This window comes from Tursiops truncatus, chromosome 5 (assembly GCF_011762595.2).
Source record: "Tursiops truncatus isolate mTurTru1 chromosome 5, mTurTru1.mat.Y, whole genome shotgun sequence".
NCBI lineage: Eukaryota > Metazoa > Chordata > Mammalia > Artiodactyla > Delphinidae > Tursiops > Tursiops truncatus.
In genome coordinates, this window is record NC_047038.1 from 35,645,836 (window position 1) to 35,667,622 (window position 21,787).

General features: G+C 34.3%; 1 protein-coding gene across 8 annotated transcripts in view; it reads left to right on the forward strand.

Moving 5' to 3' along the window:
• CENPE (centromere protein E) overlaps window positions 1–21,787 on the forward strand; it is a 73,843-nt gene that overhangs the window by 25,276 nt on the left and 26,780 nt on the right. For 3 of the 8 annotated variants that reach the window (XM_033856810.2, XM_033856812.2, XM_033856811.2), the window contains exons 17-39: window positions 720–794; window positions 1,019–1,138; window positions 3,011–3,133; window positions 3,215–3,380; window positions 3,769–3,923; window positions 4,419–4,733; window positions 4,847–5,119; window positions 5,274–5,432; window positions 8,481–8,684; window positions 10,627–10,785; window positions 12,624–12,914; window positions 13,040–13,198; window positions 14,101–14,391; window positions 15,630–15,914; window positions 16,064–16,222; window positions 16,448–16,729; window positions 16,832–16,984; window positions 17,161–17,448; window positions 18,020–18,178; window positions 18,349–18,630; window positions 19,305–19,463; window positions 20,145–20,435; window positions 21,048–21,206. In XM_033856810.2, coding sequence (XP_033712701.1) covers window positions 720–794; window positions 1,019–1,138; window positions 3,011–3,133; window positions 3,215–3,380; window positions 3,769–3,923; window positions 4,419–4,733; window positions 4,847–5,119; window positions 5,274–5,432; window positions 8,481–8,684; window positions 10,627–10,785; window positions 12,624–12,914; window positions 13,040–13,198; window positions 14,101–14,391; window positions 15,630–15,914; window positions 16,064–16,222; window positions 16,448–16,729; window positions 16,832–16,984; window positions 17,161–17,448; window positions 18,020–18,178; window positions 18,349–18,630; window positions 19,305–19,463; window positions 20,145–20,435; window positions 21,048–21,206 — 4,707 coding nt within the window. Of the gene's footprint in view, window positions 1–719; window positions 795–1,018; window positions 1,139–3,010; window positions 3,134–3,214; window positions 3,381–3,768; window positions 3,924–4,418; window positions 4,734–4,846; window positions 5,120–5,273; window positions 5,433–8,480; window positions 8,685–10,626; window positions 10,786–12,623; window positions 12,915–13,039; window positions 13,199–14,100; window positions 14,392–15,629; window positions 15,915–16,063; window positions 16,223–16,447; window positions 16,730–16,831; window positions 16,985–17,160; window positions 17,449–18,019; window positions 18,179–18,348; window positions 18,631–19,304; window positions 19,464–20,144; window positions 20,436–21,047; window positions 21,207–21,402; window positions 21,695–21,787 lie in introns of all 8 variants that reach the window. The other 5 variants (XM_033856817.2, XM_033856818.2, XM_033856819.2 and 2 more) reach the window with 4 other exon arrangements.

Here is a 21,787-nt window from a genome sequence, read left to right on the forward strand (position 1 = left end):
ATTCTTTATACTTTTAGACAGTTGAACAATATAAAGCAATAACATCATCTTTCCAGTATTTCCTGTAGAATAAACCAGCAAGGTAATAGTTGATAATGCCATACATATCTCTTTAGCTTTGGTGAAGAAAATATTATTTTCTTATAATAATATTATAAAGGTACCACATGAAACTGTCATAATCCAAACCTAAATTCCAAGTCACAACTCATTAAAAAGTATGCCAGTGTAAAGCTAGGTGGATAATTTATGGGAAGAGAAAAAAATCTTATAGAATAAATACATTTCTGCACTTAGCTTACCCAAAACAAAAATCTATTTAAAGTATGTTTTTTATAAAGGTTTGATTACCACTCTATCTTATACAGTGGTGGGTACTAATTTGCTTTTGACCTTATTGTAGCTTTATTAACATGACATAACTGTTTTGGGGGTCATGCTTAGGCTTTTTTCTTATTTGCTTGTTTTGTGGGGTTTGGGGATGTTTTTTGTTTGGTTGGTTGAGTTTGGGTTTTAGTTATTTATTTATTTTTAAATAATGAGGTGCTTCATTGCAGTAGCTTGAACGGTTGATCTCTGGTAGTTGAACTAGACTGATCTCCCAGTCTTTCTTATTGTGTTGGGTGATTCTAAAGCGGTGAATGAATGCTATCTTTTTTTTTTTTTTTTGCTTTATTAACTATTGGTTTGCTCTGTTGCCTGTTCACATGCTCTTACAGATGCAACTAATTCATGAAATTTCCAACTTAAAGAATTTAGTTAAGCATGCAGAAGTGTATAATCAAGATCTTGAGGTGAGCATTTATGTTGGTATTTCTATTGATAAGGAACAAAAACTATAAAACATATATCATATGTAATTGAGCATGATTTCAGAAAATAGAAGGAATTATATTCTTTAAATATCAACGTTTTGAATTTTACTATCTACCAATTTAAACTATTAAATATAATTTCTTTTTAATTCCTTAGAATTAAAACCCAATTAAATTGTTTCATTCTCCTTTAATTGTTTTAGGATATACTAAGTTCAAAAGTAGAGCTGCTTAGAGAAAAGGAAGACCAGATTAAGAAGCTACAGAAATACATAGACTCTCAGAAGTCAGAAAGTATGGAAATGGACTTGCCATACTCATCGGTAAAAATCAGGTTTATTTTGTTGTGTCATCATTTTGGCATTTGTAGTATACTGTCATCATCATCATCGCAAAAGTTTATATTGAGCCTACTGTGTGCCAGGCATTGTTCTAATTGTTCTAAATATAGTATTTTATTTAATCCTGTCAGTAACCCTATGAGAGAGGCACTATTAGTATCATTGCCATTTTATGGATAAAGAATCATAGAGAGTTAAGGATATTATCCTTTGATTGAATATAAGTAAGTTAGAGATGAGCTTCCATTAAAAATGAGTAATTCAAAAAATTTTAATGTTTTGCAATTGTTTTATACAAGTGCAGAAGTGTATAGTCAATATCTTCAGGTAAGCACTTGACATTGATTAGTAACTAGAACTGTAAAACATGTAATTGAGCATGATTTCATAAATTTCATTAATTTCATTAATAGATATTAATGCATTCTCATTATAATTATGTAACTATTTTAACAGTTTGATATTTTTCAGAGCTATAGCTGTAGGTGATTTTAGTTGGTATAAGATCATGGCATTAAATAGTATTGAATCTCATGGTGAAATTAACTTTTTTTTCCTATTTGCTTTCAATCCACCTGATTACTTCAAGAAACTATCAGTTGGATTCTAGTTTTTAACTTTTTTAAAAAGGCAACAGTTACTAGCTGGAAAGTTTAGAATATTAGTTTCTATTGTTCTTCTTTTGTTTTCATTTGAGTTTTTCAGAGTACTTTTTCTTACCTTCTATTAGTACTCTTTTGCTACCTTCTATTAATGACAAGTGATTCTTTTTAAAAGTGTTCTCATTGTTCTGAGGCCCTGGGAAGAAAGGCACTTTCATATCATCCTGGAGTATCTGTTGATAGAATGGCAAATAGAATTGCCCATTTTTTTAAATTGATGTTTATTTTTTCTCTTTATTCATCCAATTTATTTATTCATTCATGCATGCATGTTTGCATTAATATTTTGCCAAGTACATACGGTTGAATTCATGTAAGTGCAAGTCATGTTGAAATGCCACTTCTTTCTAAAAATGAGACTGTGGATTTTTTTTTTTTTTTTTTTTTTGCGTTAGGCGGGCCTTTCTCTGTTGTGGCCTCTCCCGTTGCGGAGCACAGGCTCCGGACGCGCAGGCCCGGCAGCCATGGCTCACGGGCCCAGCCACTCCGCGGCATGTGGGATCCTCCCGGACCGGGGCACAAACCCGCGTCCCCTGCATCGGCAGGCGGACTCTCAACCACTGCGCCACCAGGGAAGCCCGACTGTGGATTTTTTTTCATGTATTTATCAGTCATTTGCATTTTCTCCTCTGTGAGTTGCCTGTTCATATCTTTTCTCTATTTTTCTGTTGGATTATTTATCTTTTTCTTTTCAATTTGTGATTTAACATCCTTAATTTTAACTATTAGCTAGTCATCTGTCATGTTTTGCAGAGAGTAACTTAAAATAATACATATCAAACTTTAAGAGGCTAGCTGAGCAACAATTGTGTTAACCTTTTTAAACAATAACAGAATTATAGTACTTCTATACAATGCTTTTATCCTTTTGAAAAATATAGCCAGAATTTTTTAAATATTTTTTTTTTGGTCACTCTGTGCCACTTGCAGGATCTTAGTTCCCCGACCAGGGATCGAATGCAGGCCCCCAGCGGTGAAAGCACCGAGTCCTAACCGCTAGAATGCAGGGAATTCCCTAAAATATTTTTACTATTTGAAATGTTAATTTTTTAATCTATTCCAAAAATACATTTGGCAATTCGCATATTTTAACCATTTTTGATTTGTTAGGAATAACATACATGTACGTGTTAAGTCTTTTCCAACTCTAACAAAGTTAGATTTCACAAAATCCCTTTTGTCATGTGTATAGGAAAACACTGAAGACTTAAAACAAATGAAACAGACTCTGCTTGATGCTGAAACCGTAGCTCTTGATGCCAAGAGAGAATCAGCCTTTCTCAGAAGTGAAAATCTAAAGGTGAAAGAAAAAATGGTAAGTTATTTTTGTAATATTTGTAAAAACAGTTGCAATGATCAGTACATTTCTGTGAATCTGCAGTGTTTCTCTCAATAGAAAGAACTTGCAAGTACATGCAAGCAAATGGAAAATGATATTGAGTTATATCAAAGCCAGTTGGAGGCGAAAAAGAAAATGCAAGTTGATCTGGAGAAAGAATTACAATCTTCTTTTAATGAAATAACAAAACTCACCTCCCTTATAGATGGCAAAGTTCCAAAAGGTATTTCATCATTTCAGACTTATCTCTTTGCAAATCTGACTTTATACAGAAATGTACCTAAAAGATTTTGCAACTATATTGCAGTAATTAAAAATCCATTATTCTCTGGTGTTTTTAATAGCTTAATATGAAGTTTTAATGTCATTTGGTATCTGTATTTATAAATGTTTCCTTGGACCTCAAACCATAAGGGTTTAAAAGTTATTTTTCAAATAAATTGAACCCAATCTTGGACAAGGTGATTAACAATTGGATGAGTGGTTTACCAACACTGGCTCTTTCTTTAATAAATTTTATATAATCTGGTTAAATAATCTAACTATGTATGTAATTTAGATTTACCCAACAACTGCAAGCTGTTTTATTTAACTTACTAAAAATTTCCTAGATTTACTGTCTAATATGGAATTGGAAAGGAAAATTACCCATCTCCAGAAAGCACTGAATAAGGAAGTCGAAGAAAATGAAGCTTTGCACAAAGAAGTTAATTTGCTCTCAGAACTGAAATCTTTACCTTCAGAAGTAGAAATGCTAAGGAAGGAGGTAAACACTTTTTTAAGCAAACAACTCTTACCTTAAAATAAAAACCTTTGCAATAGTGCCTTAAATATTTTGCCATATTTTATTTTAAAGTACCAGCCAAGAGACTGTAAATGCCTGACTCAATTTGTTAGCAATAGAAATATAAGTCAAATTCTAAGAAAAACCATGAAATGCCTGCTACACCAGAAAGTTAGAAAACACTTTAAAATGATAGGTGAGGAATTAAAGGCACATGCTGATTGTGTTTCTACTGTCCTTCTCCATGCAATCCTTACTAGAACCAGAGATTAGAAATCAAAACTTTGAAGGTAAAGTTAAACAGGGTAATATATTGTTAAAGAGATGTCACAATAAAAATATTGCCTTTCCTCAGTCAAACCTTTGCTTAATTTCAATGTCTTGAAATTGAGGTGAGGCAGAGAAAGTTTTTTCCTGAAAATTGCTTAAGTAGATCATATATTGCTAACATAGCTAAGTTTGCTTTCTTTTCCATAGATACACGATAAATCTGAAGAGCTCTGTATAATAACATCGGAAAAAGATAAATTGTTTTCTGAAGTAGCTCATAAGGAAAGTAGAATTCAAGATTTACTTGAAGAAATTGGGAAAACTAAAAATGACCTAGCAACTTCCCAGTTGAATTATGAAAGCACTGATCAAGAATTCCAAGACGTTAAAAATCATCATATTGAATTTGAGCAAAAGTATAAGATGGTCCTTGAAGAGAATGCAAAATTGAAACAGGAAATAGGAAATCTCTCTAAAGAAGCTCAAGAACTTGGTTTAAATTTGGATGCTTTGAAGACAGAGGTTGGTACAAGACACCCTCTAGGGAAATGATCTTTAGTGTTAATGGGGTTTGGCTTCCACGTGTACGTCGCACAATGCTCTGCTTTTCACATTTACTTTTTCTTATCTTAAAGCTCTCTCACAAAACCCAAGAACTTCAGCAGAAAACAACTGAGAATCAAAAAAGGTTAAAAGAAGTGGAAGAGCTGAAGGAACAATTAGAAAGTAGAGATTCTAGGCTGCACACTGTAGAAAAGGAGAAAACGCTGCTTACCGAGAAACTTCAACAAACCTTAGTAGAAGTAAAAACCTTAACCCAAGAAAAGGATGATCAAAAACAACTCCAAGAGAGCCTGCAGATTGAGAGGGACCAACTCAAAAGTGACATTCAGGATACTATAAACATGGTAAGGTTTTGACTGATTAAACTTTGAAATCTCAGAGCCTCTTTAAGAACATTACAGGAGCCATCATTTATTATTTATGATCAAGCAATAGCTATAAAATTATTTTCATTGTTTCACATTCTAATGGAAATTATTTTCTATTTCTCTGACAAAGAATATAGACACCCAGGAACAACTACGAAATGCTCTTGAGTCTTTGAAACAACACCAAGAAACGATTAACACACTAAAAATGAAAATTTCTGAGGAAACTTCCAAGAATTTGCATATAGAGGACAACTTAGGAGAAACTGAGGATGAATTTCAGGAGAAGGTAAAGGGTGTTTCTGTTCAAAGTTTTTGTATGCTTGTCTATGCGCTTTCTCCTTAACCTCAAACACTTAAGTGCAGAACAGTCATCTCAATCTTATTTATTATTCACAGTGGTAATAGCTCAGAATAATTTACACGCGTAAGCCTCATGTCTTTGAAATAACTTCAAATATAACTGCTTACAATCAATTTGAAAAGGAAAAGACAAAAAAATACTAGTTCGGACTTTGAGCTGATACTTTTCTAAGGCCTATTGTAATTTACACATCTTTAAAAGCCCCTCTGAATCCTAAGAATGTAAGAAAGATTCAGTGCTTATTATTAATTATGGCTAAAATATTTGTTTTATGTTGGATTTTGTATACTATATTTGTTTAGAGTTTGCTATAGAATCAATGTATGTATCGTATTTGTATCTATTTTTAGGGTTTGGACCGTAATTTTACTATTAGGTGCTTAAATCTTGCCTTAATAATTCATTCTAGGTAAAATGGTTCATTTTGTCCTGAGACCTTAGGAGAAAAACTACTTAACTAGTTATTCAATTATATATAAGAAAAACTAGGATGCTAATGGTGACTTTTTAAAGGGAGGTATATTAGTCTGCTAAGGCTGCCATAACAAAATATCACAGACTGCTTGTAAGCTATATGTTTATCTTCTTTGCAGAAATGTCTGTTCAAGTTTTTCCCATTTTTAAATTGGTTTTTTGTTACTGAGTTGTAAGAGTTCTTTGTATTTTTCTGGTTATTAACCCTTTATCAGTTATACGATTTGCCAGTATTTCCTCCCATTTCATAGGTTGCCTTTTCACTCTGTTGATTTTGTCCTTTTTTGCACAGAAGCTTTAAATTTTGATATAGTCTAATTAGCTTCTTTTTTCCCCCTTTACCCAGGCACACAATATTCCTGCCTTGGAAAATGAGCTTTCTCTTCTCTCTCCCTATTCTTGAGTCCTTCTCTCCTAGAAAAGCATTTTCACTTCCACTATTATCTTGTGTTCTCAGCTTATCTATAATTTGGATCAACCATGGGCCAAAGGTTCTTGACCTTGATTTGAAATTTATAACTTCTACTTTCACAGGGGGAAGGTTTTTTGAACAGTTTTTTTTTTAGAATAAGATACAACAATGTATAGCTGCTTTTAAACAAATGAAAAATGCAATCATAGGACCCCATGAGAAGGAAGCAGTAGAGGAGAAGTGAGGGAAAGGAAGAGTTATATTCACTGGGACCTACTGGCTCCTGTAGTATTATGTTCATGCTAGAAGTGTCCATGGTGATAAAAGAGTCTGATGGGATTCTCTGGGGCCATTCTGTTCATTAGAGATCTTGAAACCTGGGCTGGAAGTCTGAGATCACCTTGTTCTTGTGATAACCTTGCTCATGCTGGAATCACCCATGTAGATAAAAGAGTGGGTCTGGGAATTTCCAGGGGCCCTCTGTTCATCTGGGTACCACAGAACTCCATTAAGTAGGTCTATCAGGAATCCCTTGGAGTACCCGTTTTCAGTCCTGCTTGATGTGTTTCTCTGGAAATGCAATTTCTCTAGTGTGTCTCAACAGAAATTAGATTTTACTCATAATCATGGTAGCTGAAATACTTCCTAGGCTGAGTTCAGTTTTGAAATGTACCTTGGGCATCATTATAGAATACTTCCTCTCCATCTGCTTTGTCTTTGTGTATATTCCTTTGTTTAGGAGTAAAGATGCAGGCTTCTGAATTATAATATCTGACAAACTGCTTCCAAAGCCTATATGTTCCCCACCTCATGTATTGGGTTGGCCAAAAAGTTCGTTTGATTTTAAGTAAAAATAAAAGACACATTTTTCATTTTCACCAAGAAATGTATTGAACAATGTATTCATTGACCAAACGAACTTTTTGGCCAACCCAGTAGTTAGCTCTGTTTGCACCATTGTCAGAAGCTCATGAATATTGCAAACACTAAGAGGTTAACTAAACAAAATATGGTTTGTCCATATCCACTTTAGAGAATAGAGCAACTACTAAAAATACTAATTTGAAGATTACGTAGCAGTATGGGAAACTGCACATGATCTAAGTGAAAAAGAAAAGCTAAATTGAATCCTATATATGTAAATTAATTATGATGGCTATGTTTTAAAAAAAGTTAATGGAAAATACTGGAATGAAATATTTTAGAACTCTAATAGTGGTTGTGTTGGTGACATTGGATGACATTTTTTTCTCTTTATTTTTCAATTTTTTTTCTAATGTTACTTATAGATTACTATAAAAACTTTTTAAAACCTATGTGGCCAGTATGGAACTGAATGTATTTATTGGGCTACTATAAGGTTATATAGTGACACTCTAATTTCATGCCAACAATTGTAATGTCAGTCTTTATCTCCTTTTACCAAGGAGTTCACATTTTAAGTTACCTTTGGTTAAGACTTATTTATGGATAAATGAATTTATATAACATGCTTTTCTTAAGCAGTAAATGAAAATTGTATATTAAGAAAAGATGAATTATGCTATTATAATGTGAGATATATTTCTACCAAAAGTATTTTGCCCTCTACATGTAATAAAACTCCAGCTTTGGTGAGTATGACTGCCTCTGAAAATAAAGATTAATTGGGAATAGGGGCTAGGGAATGATTTCCAACTTTTAAGGAAAAAAATAAAGTGATAGAGTTCAAGGCGGCTTACTTTTTCATAAAGTCAGGTTAACCCATCATACGTGAAGATAATTGTTAATTATCTATAGCTGTCCAGGTAGTTCTTATCAGTGAACAGGCACAAGAGCGCACACTCTGGAGCCAGACTATTGGATTCAAAACCTGGTTATTCTTCCCTGGGTGACCTGAGGCAAGTGACCTATCCTCCCTGGTATTGTTTCCTCATCTGTCAAATGGAGATAATACTAGTACCTACCTCATATGGTTATAGTGATGATTAAACGTGTCAATATATCAAAATAGTGCCTAGTACATAATAAGTAATATATGTTGGCTATTTTTATTATTATTAAAATTATTATTAACTAAGAAATTCTTTAATGTATTTATATTTTAGATGGTTGGCATAGATAAAAAACAAAATTTGGAAGCCAAAAAAACCCAAGCACTGATTGCAGATGTTGAGGACAATGAGCTAATTGAGCAACAGAGAAAGATATCTTCTTTAATACAGGAGAAAAATGAACTGCAACAAATGTTAGAGAGTATTACAGCAGAAAAGGAACAACTGAAGACTGACCTAAGGGAAAGCATTGAAATGGTAGGATTTAGCACTGTATACTTAGCAATACAGTTTTGTCTTTGTACATTTTAGATTTTTCCAACTTTATTGAGGTATAATTTACATGCAATAAATGTATCTGATGCAAGAGCAGTCTGATGACTTTTGACAAATGTCTCTACTTGTGTACCTTCCACCTCAGTCAAGATATGGAATATTTCCATCACCCCAAAAAGTTCCCTTGAGTTCTGATCTATTTGATCCTAATCTTACCCTCTGCCCCATATAGTCACTGTCCTTTTTTTTTTTTTTTACCTTAATCACTTAATCACATGTTTTCACTTGCCTTTCCCTTCTAGAACGTCATACAAATAGAATCACACAGCATACACTCTTTTGTGTCTTCTTTCTTCTCCTGCTTATCGCTGGGTAGTGTTCCATCATATGAACAGACCACAATTTGTTTAGACTTTATCCTATTGGTAGAAATTTAAGTTATCTCCACTATTTGGCTATTTTGAATAAAGATGCTATAAACATTCATATACAGATCTTTCTATGAACATATTCTTTTTTTATTTCTCTAGGGTAACTATCTAAATGGAATAGCTGGCTCATAGGTAGAGGTATATTTAACTTGATGAAAATTTCCTAGACTGATTTCCAAAGTAGTTGGTACCATTTTACATTCCCATCAGCAAATTAAGAGAATACTGAGGGCTCCACATCCTCACCAACACTTCATAGTATCAGTGTTTTTAATTTTGGCCATTCTATTGGGTGTGTACCTTATTGTTTTCACTTGCTTTTCCCTAATGACTAAAGATATTGAGCATCTGTTCATGCTTATTAGCATGAAATGGCTTATTGGCCATTGTGTATCTTTCTATAAATTATCTGTTGTCTCAGTGATGTGTTATAGATTTCAGTGCACAGGTCTTTTCCATATTTTGTTAAAGTTGTTCCTAAATGTTTCTCTTCTATTTACGCTGTTGTAATTTTTTTATTTCACTTTTAATTATTTGTTGTTAATGTTTGCCAATATTTTCAAACCTATTTTATTTTTTGTTTCTAAATTTAGGGACAATATAATGTGTCTAGATTGAAATTAATATTTTGAGAAGTTTGCTATGGATCACAGTAGAACCTGACCTTTTGTGCAGTTTTCCATGTTCTTGGGATTGTCTGTTTGGTTAAAATTGCTGAATGTAAATAAGAACACAGATAAAAGTCATATTTGTTTCTCAGTCTCTGGCTTGTGATGTTTTTGTGATATTGATACTTGAGAAAGTCACTGTTTAAGCTTAATAACTAGGATTAACCCACTTTATGCTAGCAAAGGATGCTGCCATTTTGAGCTTGCTATTAAGCAATGTATAAAACCAAAGTCATGGGCTTCCCTAGTGGTGCAGTGGTTGAGAGTCCACCTGCCGATGCAGGGGACACGGGTTCGTGCCCCGGTCCGGGAAGATCCCACATGCCGCGGAGCAGCTGGGCCCGTGAGCCATGGCCACTGAGCCTGCGCGTCCGGAGCCTGTGCTCCGCAACGGGAGAGGCCACAACAGTGAGAGGCCCGCCTAACGCAAAAAAAAAAAAAACCAAAGTCATTCCAGCATATGAAAAGCCCATAACCATATATATATATATATATATATGTCTCATATATTATCTGTTGTCAACAGAAGCTTAGAAAGTCTCTTTTGGCTTAGGGGTAGAAAATGAGCAAACCTCTCATGACAGAATACAAAATCCAGTTCTAATTCTCATGATAAGAATGTAAGATGAGCAATAAAGAAACAGTATTAAAAAAGCAGATTCTTGACCTTTATATGATTAAGTTAAGACTTTTTTTAATTAGTCTTTTCCAATGTAGTTTGCCATGATTTCTTCTTCATTTTCAGGCTAAGGCAAATGCTGATTTTTACCTGATTTCATAAATGTAAGCTAGTATTTTAATCTCAGCTTTTTTTTTAAATTCCAGACCATTGAAAACCAGGAAGAATTAAGAATTCTTGGAAATGAACTTAAAAAGCAACAAGAGATAGTTGCACAAGAAAAGAGCCATACCATAAAGAAAGAAGAAGAGCTTTCTAGGACCTGTGAAAAACTGGCAGAAGTTGAAGAAAAGCTGAAGGAAAAGGTGACTTTTTAAAGTTATATTCCTGGTCATTTTTTCTGACTAAACTTTTTCTTTTTTTTTTTGGTAATAAATTTGATTCCAGCAGACCTAAATTCCAGAAATAATACATACCTTGCCAATGAACAGATCTTAATGCTAATATTTTGGACAATTTCAACTCCTACTGAGATGTTAATTAACATCCTTTGTGAGGATTATATTTTTTTAGTCTTTAAATGAGATAGGGGGCCTTCATTCATCTAAACGAATCATTTGATATATTCATTCATCAAGTACTGTACATTCATACAGTACCACCATGGGCCAGGCACTGTTCTGGGCTCTTGAGATACATTAGTCAACAAAACAAAGATTCTGCCCTTATAGAGTTATATTAGTTATTCTCTAAAATGTAAAATTTATCTCTACAGTTGGCCCTCCATACCTGCACATTCTGCATCCATGGATTCAACCAAACACTGATCAAAAATATTCAGGGGAAAAAAATTCCAGAAAATTCCAAAATGTGTAACTTGAATTTTGCCACACACAGGCAACTATTTACATAGTATTTACAACTATTTACGTAGCATTTATATTGTATTCAGTATTATAAGTAATCTAGAGATGAGTTAAAGTATACTGGAGGGTGTGCTTAGGTTATATGCAAATACTATGTCATTTTATATAAGGGACTTGAACATCCACCAATTTTGGTATCCACAGGGATTCATGGATACCAGGGGATGACTGTATTACCATCTCTTAGATATTTACAATAAGGTGCTATTGTAAAATTTATAGAAGAGCTAAGACCCTTGTAACAATTGTACTCCCCAAGTAATTCTAAAATGCACCCACCAAGATCTTTCTGTATATTCTAGTAGTAGTGCCACATGCATTATAGATAATATATTGTGATTTCCATTGTGCTTCTGTATTTTTTTTTCCTAATGTGGGTTCTCTTAATTCTCATCCTTTTTACTATAACTTAACTGAATATATTAAAACCTTACATCTCTTTCATATTCCTCCTAAATAAGGGAAATCAGTAAGTTTATGTAAAAGTTAATGCCTCATTGTTTGTTTTGGCCACCCCATATGGACCTTATTGGGAATGAAAGTAAATTATCCAAGTTTTTAGGAGAAGTGGAATTATAGTTACTTGGCAGTTATATCTGCATATTTAGTCTCTTTTTAAATTTTTCTCATTTTCACTTTACTTCTTTGATTAACCTAGTGACACTCTGTTAGTTTCCTAGGGCTTCTGTATCAAATTACCATAAACTTGATGGCTTTAAACAACAGAAATTTATTTTTTCACAATTCTGGCTCTTAGAAGTTCAAAATCAAGATGCTGGCGACCAAGCTCCCTCTGAAGGCTCTAAGGAAGAATCCTTTCTTGCCTCTTCCTGTCCTTGACTCCCAGCTGTCCGTGGTACCCTTGGCTTGTAGCTGCATCTCTCCAATCTCTGCCTCCATCTACCTATGACCTTCTCTGTGTCTCTGTGTGTCATTTTCTGTCTCTTATAAGGACCCTCTCATTGGATTTAGGGCCCACCTTAACCCAGGAATATTTCTTCTCAGTCCTTAAGTAATTACATCTGCAAAAACCCTATTTTCAAAGAAGATCACATTCTCAGAGTATGGGCAGACTTGAATTTGGGGTGGGACCCTATTTGACCCACTGTAAGCACTATCTAAAAGGTTACTTTACTTTTAGTGTTACTTGTCTGTTTATACTGGAGTAGTAGGCAGGGCTATGCTAATGATTATTTCAGTTTGGCAAAGTACATTTTACATAAGAATTTTAGGAGGATATAGACAAAATGGTAATTATAAAAACTATATTTCTTAAGAGCCAACAACTCCAAGAAAAACAGCAACAACTTCTTAGTGTACAAGAAGAGATGACCGAGATTCAGAAAAAGATGAATGAAATGGAAAATTTAAAGAATGAACTAAAGAACCAAGAATTAACATTGGAACGTATAAAAATTGAGAGGCTAGAGTTGGTTCAGAAACTTCATGAAAATTCTGAGGAAATGAAATTCATAACCAAAGAAAGAAATGATCTAAAGGAATTACAGGAGTCATTTGAAATAGAAAGAAATAAGCTTAAAGGACACATAAGAGAAATTGAAGCTACAGTAAGTCATACCCTTTTCTTTCATCTATTAAATGTTTCTTTAAGAACTGAGTCAGTTGGAAAGGGGGAGGCAATGTTGGGATGATGTTATTACAATTACTCTTTAAATTTAACTTGCTAATAAAGGGTCTAGAAACAAAAGAAGAACTAAAAGTGGCCCACATGCTTCTAAAAGAGCACCAAGAAACTGTTGAAGAACTAAGAAGAAACATTTGTGAGAAGACAGCTCAAATAATAAATATTCAGAAGAACTTAGAGAAATCCAATACTGAATTGCAAGAAAAGGTTTGTCTTTTCTTCCTTTGCTCCTTGTCCCCTCTTCCTTTCTTTCTCTGAAAGAAAAATAAGCAGTAGGTAGTGACTGATTTATGGTTCATTCATTTATTGGGTAGTATTTGTTGAGTGTCTAATGTAGCAGGTACAGTCCTGGATTATAGAAATAAAATGGGAACAAGGTGGACAAAATCTCTGTGATCATAGAACTTACTTTGTAGTGGAAAGAGGTTCTCAATAAATAAGCAATCAAATGAACAGGATAATTTTAGATAATAGCAAATGCTATGGAGAAAATGAAACATTGGGATAACTGGACCAACCTATGTTAAAAGCCTACTGTGTGCCAAGCATTGAGACTGTGGCTATGAATAAGATATTGTTCTTTTTCCCCAATATAGGCATATAAAAAAATCTCTCAATTCCAGTATGATAAATGCAGAAATATGCTATGCAAAGCTACATGGTACCACTAGTGATCATGGAAAGGGGGAATCAATCTGTACACATAACAAATTTGTGAAGTAGCATTAGAATTCATCTGAGAATGGGGGCCATTCATTTATTGAGATAGAATCTGCTCAATTCTGATTTTTCTCCTGTTGCATTTGGGAACTGGTATAGAAATGAAGCATGCAACTGACCGGATTGATAATTTGTTGGTAAAGTGTACTGTGGTTGTAAACTGGAGAAAAAAAACAATTATGACAGACTATTACTAGCAGAAAAGTCATGAATAATAGCTTGAGTAGGAATCAAGAGAAAATGAATAAATAGGAGTTTGTGGCCCATGGTAGGCCATGAAGGTTCAAAATCACTTCCATTGCTATGGAAAGTAGCCTCATGTTTTCCCTTTAAAAAATTATGATAACACTCTCTAGATAGTAACCTTGGTATTTTATGAATATCATAAGGTCCCAGTGCTTCATGAGGAACAGGAGCTACTTGCTAATGTGAAAGAAGTCAGTGATATTCAGGAAACAATGGATGAACCAGAGCTATTGAAAGAACAATCCAAAACCAAGGATTCAAAAACACTGGCAAGTGTAGAAATGGAAAGTCTCAGGTTGACTGAAAAACTTCAAGAAAGTCACAAAGAAATAAAATCTCTCACTAAGGAAAGAGACGATCTTAAAATGACAAAAGAAGCACTTCAGGTTGAATGTGACCAACTGAAAGAAGAAATTAGAGAAACTTTGACTAAAGTAAGTTTCATCCTTTCCTCCCATTTTAATAAGTGTTTAATAAATAAGTCTTTGGGAAAAATGACATTTGTAATGTTCCTACCAATTTTCTTTAAATGTCTCTTAATTATGAAGTGATTGGAAACAGAACAACTAAAAATTGCTCATAAATACTAAGAAACTATGGAAAATGAGTTGTTTTCTTAAATATTCAAAATGATTTAGAAAAAGCAGTGTTAAATTACAGGAAAGGATAAAGTCAAAAACACTGTTTTCTTCCCTTGTTTAAACCTATTTCCCCAGCATCCCATAACGCGTTACCATCTTCCTCACTGATCCAGTCAGAAATCTGGGAATCATTCCTACTACTATCCCTCCCTCTCCACTCACTCTGTAATACAAGAACCAAACCTTGTTGATTTTAAGGTGTGTACCTGTGTGTGAAATCCTCCCAGTCTTCTCTCCACATTGCTGATACCCTAATCCAAGTCACAATTACCTCTCTCTGGCTTTGTGCAATAGCGTCCTACCTGGTCTCCCCATTCATATCATACTTCTCTAATTCATTCCCCTTTCTGGCCCAAGTGATCTTTTCTTCTTAAAACCTTTTAATAACTTCTCATTGCTCTTGAAATACACACCAGCGTGCTTCTTCACATGACCTTTGAGACCCTAGATCCCAGACCTTGCGGGTTTCTAGCCCTGTTTCATCTCATTCTTCCTCCTGCTTATTGTGCTCCAGCAACTCTAGTCTGTTGCTCTTCTGCATCTCATGGCTTTCAGATGTTCTGGTCTCCCTTCCTGTAGTATTTCCATAGTCCTCTTTGCCTAACAAGTGCTCTCATCTTTTAGATCTCCACTGAAGCTTTCCATCCCCTAGGAAGCCCTTCCTAAGCACTCACAATAGGTTAGGTTTGCCACTGCTAGCCTGAAAGAACCCAGCACCTCTGTTTGGTAAGATCTGGTATAATAGGTATCTTTCCTTCTAAAGTGCGTAAGTCTCAAAAAGGCAGATCATGTAAAGTGTCGTTTCCCGTTTCATCTCCAATCTCTAATAAGATACTGACAACACAATGAGTACTCAATAAATGTGTTAAATATCTGAATAATGGAAGAGTGGGTGAGTGGAAATATTGTTCTGTAAATGAGCTGTTAACTCCCTGACTTAATTGTTTTAGAAAGTATCCTTGTTTCTTTACCCCTAAAATAAAATAAAGTATCTCTGGGCACCAACTGTATTGTTTTATGATCCTCTTAAGATTCAGGCATCTCAAGAGGAACAGTCCTTCCATATGAAAGAAAAAGACAATGAGACTAAGAAAATAATGAGTGAGATGGAGCAATTGAAGGAGCAATTCAAAGTCAAAGACTCAGCACTACTAAGACTAGAAATGGAAAAGCTTGAGTGGTCTGAGAAACTTCAAGAAAGTCATGATGAAGTGAAATCTATAGCTAAGGAGAGGGATGACCTACAGAGGCTACAAGAAGTTCTTCAATCTGAAAGGAGCCAACTCCAAGAAAACATAAGAGAAATGGCAGCTAAAGTAGGTTTCATCCTTTTTCGTGTGTGTGTGCTTAGTATTCTGTAAGCAAACATCTTGGTAAAAACTAAACCTTTGGGGAAAGGAATTAGTTACAGTGTAATGGTTATAACGTTTTCATAAATTTCTTGCAATTTCCTTTAATAATGAAGCACCTAGAAACCAAAGAGGAACTTGAAGTTGCTCATTGTCGCCTAAAAGAACAGGAGGAAACTATTGGTAAATTGAGAGTGGATCTTTCAGAGAGGGAAACTGAAATATCAAGCATTCAACAGGAATTAGAAACAACAAATGATGAATTACAGAAAAAGGTAAATTGGGAGTAAAGGAACAGTGGGAGAAAACTTAAGGGAGGTAGCTAACTGGATTACAAAGACTACTGTGTACCTCCTAAATTGTTTTAGAAGACATACTGGATTTTTTTCCTTAAAAAATATACATACACGTATATATATACATATATAAACACACTTTTTTTGTGTGTGCGCACATAAGTATATTTTTGGCTATTATCTTATTTTATTATTATTTTTAAGACCCAAGAGCTTCATGAGAAACAATTGATTACCATAAAAGAAAGCAGTGAAGCTCGGGAAAAAATGAGTGAACTGGAACAGTTAAAGGAACATCTCAAAGCCAAAGATTCATCACTACAAAGAATAGAAAGCGAGAGGCTCAAGTTGACTGAGAAACTTCAGGCAAGTCAAGAAGAAATAAAAACCATAAGTAAGGAAAGAGATGATCTGGAAAGGGTGCAGGAAGTCCTTCAAAAGGAAAGAGACCAACTCAAAGAAAACATTAAAGAAATTGTAGCTGAAGTAAGTTTCCCTCTTATAATGTTTTTGGATATAAAAATAGTGTTCAAGTGATAATGATGATGTTCACTACTAAGTTTGATTAATTTTCCTCCAATCATAAAGGGACAGAAAATCAAAGAGGAACTAAAAGCTACTTACATTCTTCTGAAGGAGTACCAAGAAACCATTAATACAAGGAATAGTTCAGAGAAGACAGGCCAAGGAGCAAATATTCAGAGAGACTTAGAAATTTCAGATACTGAATTACAGGCAAAGGTAGGTCTTGTTAAGTTGGAAAATGACATCTGATTATTGTGTTCGTCATATCACTTACAGAAGAAAATAATACATATGTTAGACTAAAATGTAAAGATGATTACCTTAATTTTAGAGACAGTTCTTTTTCCTAAAATTTTCTGTCTATGTCATAACTTGTTTTATGATTTTCTCAGATTCAAGAACTTCAAGAAGAAGAACATCAACTTCTTAAGATGAAAGATGTCAGTGAGACTCAGGAAAAAATATGTGAAATGGGAAACTTGAAGAAGCAACTTGAGGCCCAAAAGTCAACCCTGGAAAATACAGAATTGGAGAACATAAGGTTAACTCAGAGACTCCATGAAAATCTTGAAGAAGTAAGATCTGTTACAAAAGAAAGAGATGACCTTAGGAGTGTGGAGGAGACTCTCAAAGTAGAGATAGACCAGCTCAAGGAAAACCTAAGAGAAACCACAATTAGAGTGAGTTACCATCTTTCCCCCAACTAGTAAATACGACATCGTGTCCTAAAAGAGCCATGGTTGATAGAGTTGGTGAGGTTGTAAAATTGGTCCAATCTTGGGGAAGGCTGGAGGGATGGATATATGATAATATCTTCCAAAGTTTTCAATAAGTGTCTGCATTGACCCAAAAAGTCCAGTTATTGCTGTTTATCCCACACACATTAGCACAACTGTGCAAAGATATTTGTACAAGTTGCAATAACAAAATAAAGCAAACCCCGAAACAGGAAAAATTCTAACTGTCCATTAGTAGAGACTGGTTGAATCAATACAGCACATTCAGACCATGGAATACCAACCCACAGGTAAAGAACAAGACAGAGCTGATTTGGAAGTATCCTGATAGAGAGAAGGGTTACGTTATACAGAGTAGTGTATCTAGAATATATTGACATCTAAAAGTCATTTAGAGGGTGAGAACTGGGATGCCTAAGGAGGGGGGAATTTTTACTTCTTACCCTGTACCTTTCTACACACGGTTGAATTGTATTATTCTGAACGTACTATTTTTCTTTCTCTAATGATAAAGGACTTGGAAAAACAAGAGGAACTAAGAATTGCCCAAATGAATCTGAAAGAGCACCAAGAAACCATCGATAAACTCAGAGGAATTGTTTCAGAGAAGACAGATGAAATATCAAATATTCAAAAGGCTTTAGAAAACACAAATACTGCCTTAAAAGCACAGGTATTTCTACTAATATCTAAGTAACTGAGAGTTTGAATCAAGTCTTTTGTGTTATGAAACAGGATATCAGTTAGCCTAATATACATAGAGACTTACGTATTCAATTTAGAAACTATTAGCTTTTTCTCTATATCTATCTATATCCTAACTTATTGTATGATTATCTCAAGATCCAAGAACTTCAGGAGAAGGAACGTCAACTTCTTAAGGTAAAAAATGATCTCAGGGAAAATACATATCAAACAGAGCAGTTGAAGAAGCAATTAGAGGCCCAGAATTCAACCCTGGAAAGCATAGAAACAGAGAAGTTAAGGTTGACTCAGAAACTTCAAGAAAACCTTGAAGAAATAAAATCTGTTACTAAGGAAAGAGATGACCTAAGAAGAATGGAGCGAACCCTCAAAATGGAGCAAGACCAGCTCAGTGAAATCCTCAGAGAAACAAAAGCTAAAGTAAGTTACACTCGTTCCTCTTCCCAGCGAGTTAATGTGATGTTTTCCTTACATCAGTGAACCCTTCTTTGTAATGAGTGGTACTTTTGGTGAGAAGGAACAGGATACAGCCTTTTAGAAGGGTAATTTGGTATTATTTTTGAACATTTTAAATTCTGTAACCAGCATTTTCTTCATGGACTTTACATGTACACTTTCACTTTTTAAGGTAAAGAAAAATATGTATGTGTGTGTATATTCATAACACACACACACATATACCATAAGGTTGTTCATTATAGCAATTTGTGATAAAAAATAGGAAATAACCTAAATGTCTATCACAAGGAAACTGGGTAGTTATAAGCAATATGTCAGGATACGTGCAACCCTTAAAAAAATGAAATAGATTTGAATGTTCTAATTTGGAAGCTCAAAATAACTCCTAGGTGGAAAAGCAAGTTGTAGAATAGTATGTGTATAGCATGTTTACCTCTGCAAAATATGAGTACATTGTGGGGAGGTAAGGACAGGAGAAGAGGAAGCTGATAACTTTCTAACAACATCAAAGATGTGGAGTAAGAAATAAGAAATGTATTATTTTTACTAAGAAAATGTATCACTTTCATTAAAAAGAAAATACTAGTTAACATTAAGCTGTATCATTGGTTTTTAATTTTTTTCTAATAATAAAGGACCTTGGAAAACAAGAGGAACTAAGAATTGCTCACATGCATCTGAAAGATCACCAGGAAATTATTGATAAACTCAGAAGGATTGTTGATGAGAAGACAGAAGAAATATCAAATATGCAAATGGATTTAGAAAATTCAAATGCTAAATTACAAGAAAAGGTATTGAGGGGGTCATGACGCTTATATGTTTGGATACCTGATTTATTCCTAGAATAAAAAGTAATGCCTAAAATCCCTGAGGGATGTAATATGCTTTAGCCACATTAGAAAACAGCTTGGTAGCTTTTACTAGCACTGAACCATATACCTGCGTGTGGCCCAGCATTTCCACTCCTTGGCTATGTACCTAAGAGAAGAAAGTGCACACTTCCAGGTAAAGACATACCAATGTGTTCACAGCAGCTTCAGTCATAATTGCAAAAAACTGAAAACAACCCAAATGCCTATCAACAGGGGAACGGATAAATACATTGTGATTTATAAGTTTAAAAGCAGGCAAACTGATCTGGGATGAAAAAGGTCAGAATAGTGGTTTGTTCTAGGAAGGGGCACATAGGAACCTTATGGTAAGGTAAGTAAGTGTTCTGTATTAATTCTGAGTTGTATTTTAATCTGAGTTGTAGTTACATAGCTGTATACATATGTCAAGAGTAGTTGAGCCATATACACATAAGATTAGTGTGTAGTTATGTAAATTACACCACAAAAAAAAGTAAATCCTGTATGGAATTACACAGAATATTAATGAGTGACATGGGAAAGCTGTCTTAATCAGCTTAGAAACTATTCTTTATCCTTCCCTAAGAAGCCATCTAATCCTAACGTTACGATTATCTTAAGGTCCAAGAACTTAAAGCAAATGAACATCAACTTTTTAAATTAAAAGAAGAGGTTAGTGAGACACAGAAAAAACTATGTGGCCTAGAGCGACTGAAGAAAGAATTCAAGGCCCAAAGTTTAACTCTGGATAAAATAGAAATGGAGAACTTAAATTTGGCTCAGAAACTTCATGAAAACCTTGAAGAAATGAAATCTGTAATGAAAGAAAGAGATAACCTAAGGAGAGTAGAAGAGACTCTGAAACTGGAGAGAGACCTACTCAAGGCAGACCTGCAAGAAGCCATAGCTAGAGTGAGTTGTGCTCTTTCTTCCTGTCAAGTAAACATGTTTTTACTGTAAGAAGTTTGAAAATAAGTGATACTGTTGGTGAAAATTTGAATGTTATAACCTTTTAGGGAAGCAGTTTGACAATAGCATTTTAAAAATTATCAACATATACATTTGCTACAGCACTTTTGTAGAAATTCATCCTACCAATATATTCACATATCTGGACAGAAATACAGCAGCATTCACTACAACATTGTTTGTGATGAACAAAATCAGAAACAATCCAAGTATCTACCAGTAAGGCACTGGCTAAGTGGTGTTCATTTGTATAGTAGAAAACTAAGCATAAGAATGGGACACTCTTTATGTGATACTGATTTAGAAAGATGTCCAAGTGGTATGAAATTTGAAAGATAAGTGGCAGAGTTCAGCGTGTGACAGGACTGCGATGGGTGAGGCTAGGGACAGACACTTGGACTTTATGTCCTTCTGTACTGTTCTAATTTGGGGGTGGCATGGAGGTTGTTTTTAACTATGAACATGTGTTTTTTGAGATTTTGTTTAACTAGTTCATTGTTAAGAAAAGGTAATGTGCCTTTATATCATATTTCTCAATTTCTTCTAATAACAAAGGATCTGGAAACACAAGAGCAACTAAAAATTGCCCATATGCATTTGAAAGAACACCAAGAAACTATTGATAAATTCAGAGAGAAAGTTTCAGAAAAGACACCTCAGATTTCAAATATTCAGAAGGATTTAAATAAATCAAAAGATGAATTACCAAGAAAGGTATGTGTTGTTCTCTTCTTTGGGGGAATAACTGTACCCAAAATTACTTATGGAATGAGAAAGGACATAGATACAGATATGTCAATATAGATATATATGTACATGTACTATACTATATGTACATATACATAGACACTATTTTCCTTTCTTAAAGGAATTCTGTTCGCATTCTAACTTGTTTTATAATTATGTCAAGATACCAGAACTTCAGAGAAAAGAGCTTCAACTTGTTAGAATGGAAGAAGATGTCAATAAAACTCATAAAAAAGTGAATGAAATGGAACAATTGAAGAAGCAATTTGACGCCCAAAATTTATCTGTGCAAAATGTGGCAATGGATAACTTACACTTCACCAAGAAACCGTATGAAAGCCTTGAAGAAATAAGAATTGTAGCTAAGGAAAGAGATGAGCTAAAGAGAATAAAAGAGTCTCTCAAAATGGAAAGAGACCAATTCAGAGAAACATTGAGAGAAATGATAGCTAGAGAGAGTTCAGAATCTTCCCCTATCTAGTAACTATTTATAAGAATCAAGCTTTCTTGGAAAGGGTAACAGTGTTTTGTTTTATATTTCCTGGAAA